Source organism: Microcaecilia unicolor, chromosome 1 (assembly GCF_901765095.1).
Source record: "Microcaecilia unicolor chromosome 1, aMicUni1.1, whole genome shotgun sequence".
In the NCBI taxonomy this organism is placed as follows: Eukaryota; Metazoa; Chordata; class Amphibia; order Gymnophiona; family Siphonopidae; genus Microcaecilia; species Microcaecilia unicolor.
In genome coordinates, this window is record NC_044031.1 from 19369784 (window position 1) to 19382234 (window position 12451).

Sequence of the window (12451 nt, forward strand, 5' to 3'; positions counted from 1 at the left end):
GGTAGGTACAACTGGGGGGGAACTTAGGGAGGGAAAGGGGGAAGAAGGGTCAGGTAATGTCTGTTATGGTCTTTGGTTACATTGTGTCGCAAGTGTCCAGGTATTTTTATGTTGGGTCAGTGGGGTATGCTCTTCTGAACAGGTCTGTCTTTAGTGCTTTCCGAAAATTTAGGTGGTCGATCGTGGTTTTTACTGCTTTTGATAATGCGTTCCATAGTTGTGCGCTTAGGTAGGAAAAGCTGGATGCATAGTTGGATTTGTATTTGAGTCCTTTGCTGCTTGGGTAGTGGAGGTTTAGGTATGATCATGCAGATTTTGTGGTGCTTCTGGTTGGCAGGTCAATAAGGTTTGTCATGTATCCCGGTGCCTCGCCATAGATTATTTTATGGACAGTAATGCAGATTTTGAAAGTGATACGTTCTTTGATTGGTAGCCAATGCAGTTTTTCTTGGAATGGTTTGGTGCTGTCAAAATGTGTTTTTCCAAATGGCACTACTTATGTACTTATGTAAATGGAGAGCTCTGGAATGAGGGGGCATATGACAAAGTTAAGAGGGAATAGGCTAAGGAAGGGTGGTGGAGGCGTGGAATGGCTTCCCAATGGAGGTGGTGGAGTCTAGGACTGTTCCAGAATTTAAAAAGGCATGGGATAGGCTTGTGGGATCGCTTAGAAACAGGTAGAATCGGGGGTTATAGAGGATGGGGAGACTGGATGGGTCATTTGTCCTTTATCTGCCATCATGTTTCTATTCAGTACATGTAAATGGTTTGTCTCCAGTGTGAATCTTTTGCTGAGTTTTTAGATGTGAAAGCAAAGTGAGGCTTTTATTACTCTCTATATATAGAATTGGGCTGTCTCCTATGTGAATGTTTTGGTGAGAATTTAGACCTGAAACATCTGAAGCTTCTATTATGTTCAGTACATGTAAATAGTTTCTCTCAGGTGCAGATCCTCTGGTGAGTTCTTAGATGTGAAACCTGAGTGAAGCTTTTATTACACGCAGTACATGTAAATGGTTTGTTGCCTGTGTGGCTTATATGGTAATTTTTTAGAGCGGAAAGCTGAGTGAAGCTTTTATTACACTCAGTACATGAATATGGTTTCTCTCATTTCTGAATTTTTAGGTGAGATTTTAGACCTGAAATATCTCTGAAGTTTTTATTATACTTAGTACAAGTAAACGGTATCTCTTCTGTGTGGATCCTCTGGTGAGCTTTTAGATTTGAACCCCGAGTGAAGCTTTTATTACACTCAGTACATAAAAATGGTTTCTGTCCTGTATGTATCTTTTGGTGAGATTTTAGACCTGAAACATAACTGAAGCTTTTATTACACTCAATACATGTAAATGGTTTCTCTCCTGTGTGGCTCCTCTCGTGAGTTTTTAGATGTGAAAACCAAGTGAACCTTTTATTACACTTAGCACATGTGAATGGCTTCTCTCCTGTGTGAAGTTTTTGATGAGATTTTAGATCTGAACCGCAGGTGAAGGTTTTATTACACTCAGTACATGGAATTAGGTTGTCTTCTGTGTGAATCTTTTGATGAGATTTTAGATCTGAAACATAAGTGAAGGATTTATTACAGTCAGCACACATAAATGGTTTCTCTCCAGTGTGTATCCTCTGGTGAGTTCTTAGAGTTGAAACCCTATTGAAGCTTTTATTACACTCAGTACATCGAAAAGGTTTTTCTCCCGTGTGGATCCTCTGGTGATCTGTTAGATTTGAAACCCGAGTGAAGCTTTTATTACACTCACCACATGTAAATGGTTTCTCTCCTGTATGGATCCTCTTGTGAGTACTTAAACTCGAAACTCGACTGAAATTTTTATTACATTCAGTACATGTAAACGGTTTCTCCCCTGTGTGAATCTTTTCGTGAGATTTTAGACTCGATAACTGATTGAAGCTTTTATTACACTCAGTACATGTAAATGGTTTCTCTCCTGTGTGGATCCTCTGGTGAGTAGTTAGATTTGTAATTTGATTGAAGCTTTTATTACACTCAGTGCATCTAAATGGTTTTTCTCCAGTGTGAATCTTTTGGTGACATTTTAGACCTGAAAGCCGACCAAAGCTTTTATTACACTCAGTACATCTAAATGGTTTCTCTCCAGTGTGGCTCTTTTTGTGACATTTTAGATCTGAAACCCGAGCAAACCTTTTATTACAGTCAGAACACGTATATGGTATTGCTCCTGGCTGGGTCTTCTGGTGAGATTTTAGGGCTAAAAGCTGAGTGAGACTTTTATTATACACAGTAGCTGTAAATGATTTCTCATTTTTGTGATTCCTTTTGTGCACTTGGAGTTCTGAAAATAACAGTGAGGTCTTACTACACTTAGAATAAATAAAGTTGATGCTCTTATTATACGGAATATATGTGAATTCTTTCTGCTGTTTTTTTCCTTTCCTCTTGCCCTGGTGGCATTTATATGTCATCTTATCACTATTATTAATTTGCAAGGGGATCTGTGCCAGTTGTCTCTGGTCCTCAGGGATGTTACTGAGCTCTCTGTAATTTCTCTCACCCTTAGTGACTTCATCCGTTGACGCTCCTACAGGGTCTCTCTGTTCCTTTGATTCTTGCTTACAGTTCTTTCTGTTAATCCTCTCAGTTTCTTGGGAAATATTCTCACAGACATTTTGTGTTTTGCTTTGGCTCTGTTCTATTTCTACAAGGTGTTCTCCTTTCTTCTTTTCTCTCTCCCTTCCTTGTGTGATCGGATGACCTGTTGGATATAAACAGAAGGTGTTAATCATGAGTTAGAAGACAGGGGTGGTTTTTAAGATATTACCTCTCTATAATAAGAAAAACTGGTTATTTTACACTGGGATTTGCTCCATGTGGCTTCTGGGCCAGCCTGAAGTGTAATGGTATTTTTATTGTCAATAATTTTTATTGATGACTTATGAAAGAAGCTAACACAAGCAGTTAATTAACATTCTAACCTTATCACAGAAACTTCACTTATTACTTTCTCTAAACAGCATCATCAACTCTTTTATCATTTTATACCCCCCTCCCTCGTTTAACAAGACTTAATATCCAAAAGCAGACATCCGATCGGGTTGGTCCCTAAGGGCCTGAACTCTGATGGCCCTCCTGGACTCCCCGATCCGGCACATTATTATCTACCTGTCCCCCCCCCTGTGATTCATTATTTAGTTCTGGAAATGAATGTCCGGAGCTCTAGAAATGTTAAGTAGTAGTAGTAGCTCCACGAGCCAGTCATATGTTCAAGAGGGAACTCTTAGCTCTTGGGGGCATAGAGTCTAGAAATGGACCCCATCTCAAGCAGAATTTGTCCAGCTCAGTCGGGTTTCTCTCTTTTACCATCATTCTCTCAAATCGCAACAGCTGCACCATCCGCATTCGCCAGTTCTGGAGCGAGGGACCTTTTGGGGAAAGCCAGTCCACCAGGATAGTCTTTTTTGCAACCATAATAGCTTGTTGCACAAAGAGTGTGAGCCCTTTTGGCCGAGGAGCTCGCAAGCAGGCCTTCCCGAACAGCAGCAACGGAGAATGAGACCACCTAGTCTTCCACATGACTGAGACCTGTTGTAGTAAAGTCATCCAAAAACTCTTCACCTTAGGGTAAGTCCAGTACATGTGACCCAGGGTCGCTCCCTCAGCATGGCACTTGGGGCACGCCCCATCAGGGGAGACCCCCACATGGAACGCCCGTCGAGGCGGCATATGCATCTGAAACACAAAACGGTACTGTAGTTCCCAATGGTCAGTTAAAGGCGACACTCTATATAAGGTCAACATGTGCTCTTTAAGCAGGCCTGATGAAATGTCTACCATCAAGTCCCTGCTCCAGGCCTTTGCATATTTACCAAAATCTGGTTCCACAACTGTGTCTTTAATATGTCGGAGGTGAAACCTCAATGGGACTTTTTGTTGTGATCCCAGCGAGTAGGCCAATGGCAATTCCTCCTGCGCATCTTCAGCCAAGGCCTCCCAAGACAAGCTCTTCGTATAGTGCAATAATTGCCAATAATGAAAATAGTCTTTAGGACGGAGCAGCCCTTGATCCTGCAATTTCTGAAATGATTGCAACTTTCCTTCTCAAATTAAGATCTGGTGCAGGTAGATTATACCTCGCTCTCTCCATTGCTCAAAAATTTTATATAACAGACCAGGAGGAAATTCAGGGTTCCCGCAGATTGGTAGCAGTGGGGTGGCTTTTGGTGAAAATTGATGCAGTCTGCAAATCCAGCTCCAGGCTCTCTGCGCTTGCGGCAAGATGTTTGAGATACGCAATACTGGAGAGGCCCCCCCACTCCCGTGGAGGCAACTACTAAAATGAGTGGGTGCAAACAACCGCAGTTCCATAATGGTGGCCGAGAAATCCGCAGAGTTGCGGAACCAGTCTGTTACATGTCTCATGGCACAAGCAATCCCCAAATGTCTCACACTCTGCAGACCCATCCCTCCATACTCTTTCGGTACACACATACTTTCCAATGGGAATCTCGGCTTCTTTCCCCGCCACAAAAATTTCCTTAACATTCCATTCAAGCGTCTCTCGTCCCTGTTGGTAAGGTGTAAAGGTAGGGTTTGAAACATGTATGACCAGCAGGGGATAATCATCATGTTGTATAATGCTATGCGCCCTGACAAAGAGATAGGTAGACCCCGCCACTGTTCAAGTTTCCTCGCTGTATCTTTCAGCAACTTTTGGGTATTTATCCCATACAAACAACTTAATGTGTTGGGGATTAACACGCCTAAGTACTTCATCTCTGTCCTCGTCCTCTGTAGCGAGAAGTCGTCTGGGTCGGGGCCATCCAGTCGCTCGGGTAGCCTCATAATGCGTGATTTTACTTGATTAATTTTGAACCCTGACAGTGCACTAAAGCATTCTACCTCCTCGAGCAGTGCCGATCTCGGGGACGTCGATATTATCAATAGGTCATCCGCGAAGGCTAACACCTTTACTTTTTCTCTGCTTACTGTCACCCCCTCTCCCTGTTGGATACTTTTAATCAATGGTTCAATAGAAAGCACAAAAAGGAGCGGAGAGAGGGGGCAGCCTTGCCTAGTCCCCCTCGCGATGGGAAATTGTTGTGTTCTAGATCCATTAACTAGCACGGCCGCTTGAGGATTTGAGTATAGCGACTGGATAGCCCCATAAGCCCAACCCCCTACACCCACATGTCTCAACACTGCAAACATGTAATCCCAGCCCACCTTATCAAATGCTTTTTCAGTGTCCAGGCTGACCAACATCGCTTCGCAGCCTGAACGCTGAATTTGGGCTTGGGCCAGTAGCAATCGTCGCACATTAATTCCTGAGTGCCTATTGCGCATGAAACCCACTTGTTCCTGCCCGATGAGACTGGGTAGGCACTCCTGCAGCCTATTAGCTAGTAGTTTAGCCAGGATCTTCACATCTACATTAATTAAGGAGATAGGCCGGAAGGAGCCAGCCTGGTTCTCCAGCTTCCCCGGCTTTAGCAATAGTGTTATTAGTGCTTCATTGGCATAAGCTGGAAACTGTCCTTGTGCCACTACCTCCTCAAAATACAAGTGCAGGGGGCCCACTATGTGCGGATTTAAGATTTTATAAAATTCACTAGGGAAGCCATCTGGGCCTGGAGCTGAGTTCGTGGGAAGTGACCTAATGATGTCCTGAAGTTCCTTTCCCGTAATAGGCCCATTCAGGTCCTCCACCTCCGCTGCCGTAATTGTCAGCATCCTGGCCTTCCTCAAATAATCTGCCACCGCCTCCAATGATGGTGGGGATTGATTTTTATACAATTCACTATAGAAGTGCTGAAACACCTGTTTTACTCCTTCCCTCCCATTCTGAATATGTCCTTTCCGGTCTTTCATCGCCACTATCGCTCTAGGGCCGCCCCAAGCCTTGACTACCCTTGCTAACATGGCTCCTGATTTATTCCCATACCTCTGGAACCGAAATTTCCTAACCGCTAGGGCTCTCGAGGCTCTTTCGTGCAAAAGTGAATTTAATGTTATTTGAGCTATTTTCATCTGCTCCCTATTATAGCTTGATGGGACCGCCGCAAATTGGCGCCTAGCTTTCCCGAGTCTACGTTCTAAGTGGATAATTGCCCCAGTGATCTTGCGCTCCCGTTGTACTGTAAATGCGATCACTGCAACCCTCAAAACTGCTTTCGCCGCTTGCCAAAACAGTATGGGAGTATCCCTGTGTTCTTTGTTAAATTGTGAGTATTCCCCCCAGCTCTACAGCAGGTGTTGTTTGAATGCTGGATCTGAAGCCAAATACGTGGGAAACCTCCACCCTCTTCCCCCAATCCCCAGGTCTCGATCCTCCAAATCCAACCACACCATGGAGTGGTCCGAGATCTCTTCCGGGCCTATCTCCACTACACTCACATTGGGAAACACCCGCTGATCCACCAGAATGTAATCTAAACGAGAGAAAGTCCCATGGGCCCTAGAGAGATGGGTGTATTCTCGCTCCTCTGGCTGCAAGGTGCGCCAAGAATCCACCACCTCAAGTGCTTGCATAAACTGTGATAGAGCCCGAACCTCCGGGCCTCCCCGGGTTGCCCTTCTAGGGGACGAGCAATCAAGTATGGGGTCAGCCACTAAATTAAAATCCCCCATCACAAGCAGCGGTAGTGACCTATGAGGAAGGCACATTTGGATTAGGTGGTCGTAAAAGGATCTGCCATAGAAATTTGGCCCGTATAGCGCTACTACTAAGTACTCCACATGGTGTAACCAGAGACGCACCACCACATATCTCCTCTCTGGGTCACTACCCACCAGGTGTGTTTTCGCCATCACTCCCTTTCGAATTAGAATTGCCACCCCACTCCTCCTTCCCTCGGTCGCTGCCCCATATACCTCACCTACCCATGCTCTCTTCAACTTTTGTAACTCCTCTTGAGATAATCTCGTCTCTTGGATACAGGCCACATCTGCATGGTGTCTTTTTAAGGCTTGCAAAATCTTTGCCCTCTTAATTGGGGATGTTATGCCCCCTACATTCCATGCTATGAATCTAGTCCGAGCACCCCCCTTCCTGAATAAAGTTATTTCCATAGTTACCAAACCGTAATAAAAGTATGGGAGGCTCAGGTGCCCAGCTCCACCCGAGTCTCCCTGCTCCATTACCCAACAGCTCAAGGACATTCCCCGTACATTCAATCCCCTTCTGTTCCGTGATCCCCCCTTCCTCCCTATCCCTTACCCTCCCCCACCCCAGGCTTCTCCCCCTACCCCTAATTCCTCGCCCCCTTATCACCTGTGACCTCTCCTTTCGCAACATCTACTAGGAGAGCTCCGGTCAATCAATGGTAGGGGCCCCCCTCCCCCCCTCCCATTTTTCTCCTTCCAATCCACTCATCTTTACAATGATTCACACCATTCAACAAATCCGTAAACATACAGATCCAAGTAACTTCATAACATTTAACTGTGATACCATACTGTGTAAACTTTGCCCCAGCAGCGCTATAACTGCCGTGCGCCTGCGATCAAAGACCACCATAGCCCGCTACAGGCTCATCCACTCCCCCTTCAGCCATTGTGACCAGGGGAGGATGTGGGTTTGTCCCGCAGCAGGGACTGGGCCTCTTCCAGAGAGTGATACATCTTCCAGCCCCCCTGTTCCAGCACTTTGAGCTGAGCTGGGTACAGTAGCATAAATCTTTGGTTTTTCGCTGCCAGATGGTGACACAGTGGGCCAAATGCTTTCCTGCGTTCCTGCAGGGCAGCAGAGTAATCCTGAAAATTTTTACTGCTGTTCCATCAAATGTGAGTGAGTCCCATTTGGATCTGGCGCCTCTCAGAATTTCTTCCTTGTGCAAGAAGTTATGAACCTTTATGATGACCACTCTCGGTCTGTTCCCTCCTTCAGTTCTCCTGCCCAGGCGGTGCGCTCTCTCTAGGCACAACGGTCCACTGCTATCAGAGAGAGCAAACTCAGATTTGAGCCAACTCTCCAGTTGCGTGGGCAGAGCGCGATCTGACACTGTCTCTGGAATACCAATCAAACGGAGATTAGACCTGCGGGACCTGTTTTCCAGGTCATCTAGATGTTTTGCCTGGGCTCGCAATGAGTTCTGTAGGTCTTGCAGCAATGATCCTCTGCCCGTGCTCGAGTCCTCCAGCTCCGATACTCGCACTTCAAGCTCCCCCATCCTCCTCGTCGTTTCTCCCAGTAGCGATTCTACACCCGCAATCTGGTCAGATAGTTTTGTCAGCTCCGGTTTCAAAGCCTCTCTCACCGCTTCTGTTATCTGTTGGAGCTGTAACGGGTGGAACTGTGGAGGGCGTTCGGGGACTGGGCTAGGCGCCATCTTGGATTCTTCCGACCCTCGCTGCTTCTCAGCGTTTCTTTTCGCCGATTTCAACGCTGAAGCCCGGGTTTCTTTCGTTACAAAAGGATCTATATAGGAGCACAAGGTGAGCTCGCGTTTTGTGGTTATTTTAGTCTAGTTTTCGCTCGTTATTCGGGGAATGGAGAAGAGGGAGCCCCAGAGAGAAGAAAGACGCGACTTCCTCTCTCAAACCATCACGTGACCTCTAGTGTAATGGTATTTTTGAAACTGTGAGGTCACGAAAGATACAAAGCACAGCCCCGGACTCTCCAAAGTGGAGTTCTAAGCTCCTGAACAATACTGATAAGCAATGAAACAGGGCAATAATTATAAAAATAGAAATAGGTTGATTTTTGCAGCTCATAAATTGTTAGAATAAAGGAGACAGCAACACTAGGAGATTTATGTACAAAGATGAGTTGCAAGCAGACGAATGCATAGGCCCTAGGGCCAGAACAGAGCTGGTTTACACAACCTGATGATGATGTCTTCTTCTTGAAGAGACGCAGCAGGAGGCAGCCAGGGGCTCTGAAGAGTCCCAGCAGTGCAAAAGTAGAGGAGGTGGGTGGAGTCTTAAGAGCAAGAAAACATGAGAGCACTAGCTCAGAGCTGGTGAGATCACCGGACTGCAGGGGTGCTTCATAACGAAAGTCACTGTCAGGTCCAAAGACAGCAGTAGAACAGACCATCTTTTAGCCAATTCTGATTGAATAGTAAGGAGTAAATCTAACGTTGCTGCCTCTGTATTATATTGTCTGATTAGGATGCAGCACATGATGGAATTCTACAAAATCCATCAAATAGTCTGGAATAACTCATTCAGAGAGTTTGGAGACAAAGGGTAACCGGTTTATTAGCTTATAATTGGACAGGTCCTTATCCTGCCACACATCTTTTGGGGAAGAACAAATGGCTAGAAATGTAAGGAGGTGTGACAAAAATTTCTTCAGGTATATTAGTGAAAGGAGGAAGACTAAAAAGGGAATTGTGACACTGAAAGATGCTGCGGACCGCTATGTGGATAATGATGAAGAAAAAATAAATTTGCTAAACAAATACTTTTGTTCTGTTTTCACTGAAGAAAATCCTGGAGAAGGACCATGATTGACTGGCAAAAGTACATATGAGAATGGAGTAGATATAGCACCGTTCACGGAAGCGAGTGTGTATGAACAACTTGAACATCTAAAAGTGGACAAAGCCATGGGACTGGACGGGATCCACCCCAGGATATTGAGGGAGCTCAGAGAGGTTCTGGCGGGTCCTCTTAAAGATCCTCTTGGAGATGGGAGAGGTTCTGTGGGATTGGAGAACACTGGATGTGGTCCCTCTTCAAAAAAGTGGTGATAGGGAAGAAGCTGGAAACTACAGACCGGTAAGCCTCACTTCGGTTATTGGAAAAGTAATGGAAGCGATGCTGAAGGAAAGGATAGTGAATTTCATGGAAGCCAATAAGTTGCAAGATCCGAGACAACATGGTTTTACCAAAGGTAAATTGTGACAAATGAATCTCATTGAATTCTTTGACTGGGTGACCGGAGAATTGAATCAAGGACGTGCTATAGGTGTAATCTACTTAGATTTCAGCAAAGCTTTTGACACGGTTCCACACAGGAGGCTCTTGAATAAACTTGACAGGCTGAAGATAGGACCCAACGTGGTGAACTAGATTAGGAACTGGTTGACGGACAGACACCAGAGGGTTGTGGTTAATGGAATTCACTCGGATGAGGGAAAGATGAGTAGTGCTCAGGGATCGGTGCTGCGGCCGATTCTGATCAATATATTTGTGAGTGACATTGCTGAAGGGTTAGAAGGTAGTTTGCCTTTTTGCAGATGATACCAAGATCTGTAACAGAGTGGACACCTCAGAGGGAGTGGAAAACATGAAAAAGGATCTGCAGAAGCTAGAAGAATGGTCTAATGTTTGGCAATTAAAATTCAATGCAACGAAATGCAAAGTGATGCACTTAGGGAATAGAAATCCATGGGAGACATATGTGTTAGGCAGTGAGAGTCTGATATGTACAGATGGGGAGAGGGATTTTGGGGTGATAGTATCTGAGGATCTGAAGGCGACGAAACAGTGTGACAAGGTGGTGGCCGTAGCTAGAAGGTTGCTAGGCTGTATAGAGAGAGAGGTGTGACCAGCAGAAGAAAGGAGGTGTTGATGCCCCTGTATAAGTCGTTGGTGAGGCCCCACCTGGAGTATTGTGTTCAGTTTTGGAGGCCGTATCTTGCTAAGGATGAAAAACGAATTGAAGCGGTGCAAAGAAAAGCTACAAAAATGATAGGGGATTTGAGTTACAAGACGTATGAGGAGAGACTTGCTGACCTGAACATGTATACCCTGGAGGAAAGGAGAAACAGGGGTGACATGATACAGACGTTCAAATATTTGAAAGGTATTAATCTGCAAACGAACCTCTTCTGGAGATGGGAAGGCGGTAGGACATGAAATGAGGTTGAAGGGGGGCAGACAAGAAAAATGTCAGTATTTTTTCACTGACAGAGTGTTGGATACTTGGAATGCTCTCCCACGGGAGGTGGTGGAGATGAAAACGGTAATGGAATTCAAACATGCGTGGGATAAAGGAATACTGTTCAGGAGGAATGGATCCTCAGAAGCTTAGCAGAGATTGGGTGGCAGCACCGGTGGTGGGAGGCGGGGCTAGTGCTGGGTAGACTTCTATGGTCTGTGCCCTGAAAATGGCAGATACAAATCAAGGTCAGGTATACATATAAAGTAGCACATATGAGTTTATCTTGTTGGGCAGACTGGATGGACCGTTCAGGTCTTTTTCTGCCGTCACCTACTATGTTACTAACTTATTATCTTTGGTTGCAATGTGGCCAATTTTCATGCACACGGTACAGAGCCCTCCATTATTCTATTCTGCACCATCTGGGTTACGTAGGGTAGGAAAAAATCCGCAAAACATTTGATCATAAAGGTCGGTATGGGATCTGCAGTGCACTGGCGTAGCTACGTGGGACCCAGGGGGTACGGTCGCTCCCTCAAACAGATTTTTAGAAAAAATGGCGCCTACGTGCCTCATGTCAATAAATATTTCTTTCTGCCCCCTGCCTCCCGAGTCTTCAATCTTTTTCTGTCACTTCTGCCCGCTCTCTCCTGTCCGTGTGGTCACTTTTTCTGCCCTGAAGTGTTCTCTCTCCGGCACCGGCAATTCACATAATCAGCCTTCTGCCAGTGTCAGGGCCTCTCCTCAGGCGCGTCCTACCTCTGTGGAAAACAGAAGTTGCATTAGAGTGGGCGGGACGCGCCTGAGGAGAGGCCTCGACACTGGTAGAAGGCTGTGTGAATTGCCGGTGCCGAAGGAAGAACACTTTAGGGCACAATTCCAGGAATAACATGTATAGAATGTTTCTACGTTTGGGAAGCTTGCCAGGTGCCCTTGGCCTGGATTGGCCGCTGTCGTGGACAGGATGCTGGGCTCGATGGACCCTTGGTCTTTTCCCAGTGTGGCATTACTTATGTACTTATGTAAATTATTGGTGATTCGTGTTAATGTTCACTTTGTGTGATTTAATAAAGATATTTTCACATAAAATGGATCTTTTCTCCCGTCTAAAGACCCGAGTATCTCATGCCTGCTCAGATAAAGACAAGTCATGTTCTCCGGCAACGAATTCCAGAGTTTAATTATGCGTTGGGTGAAGAAAATATTTCTCCGATTTGTTTTAAATTTACTACACTGTAGTTTCATCACATGTCCCCTAGTCCTAGTATTTTTGGAAAGCGTGAACAGATGCTTCACATCCACCTGTTCCACTCCACTCATTATTTTATACACCTCTATCATGTCTCCCCTCAGCCGTCTCTTCTCCAAGCTGAAAAGCCCTAGCCTCCTTAGTCTTTCTTCATAGGGAAGTCGTCCCATCCCCGCTATCATTTTAGTCGCCCTTCGCTGCACCTTTTCCAATTCTACTATATCTTGAGATGCGGCGACCAGAATTGAACACAATACTCAAGGTGCGGTCGCACCATGGAGCGATACAACGGCATTATAACATCCTCACACCTGTTTTCCATACCTTTCCTAATAATACCCAACATTATTAGGCTGACCACCAATGCTGTAAAGAGGGATCATCTGCTGAT

The 12451-nt window shown here is 45.4% G+C and overlaps 1 protein-coding gene across 1 annotated transcript in view; it reads right to left on the minus strand.

The window, feature by feature from the left end:
• Nucleotides 1-1054: 1054 nt before the first annotated feature.
• LOC115459884 (zinc finger protein 624-like) overlaps nt 1055-12451 on the minus strand; it is a 155838-nt gene continuing 144441 nt past the window's right edge. The window contains exon 8 of the mRNA XM_030189738.1: nt 1055-2735. Coding sequence (XP_030045598.1) covers nt 1108-2735 — 1628 coding nt within the window. The 3' untranslated portion in view covers nt 1055-1107. The remainder of the gene's footprint in view (nt 2736-12451) is intronic.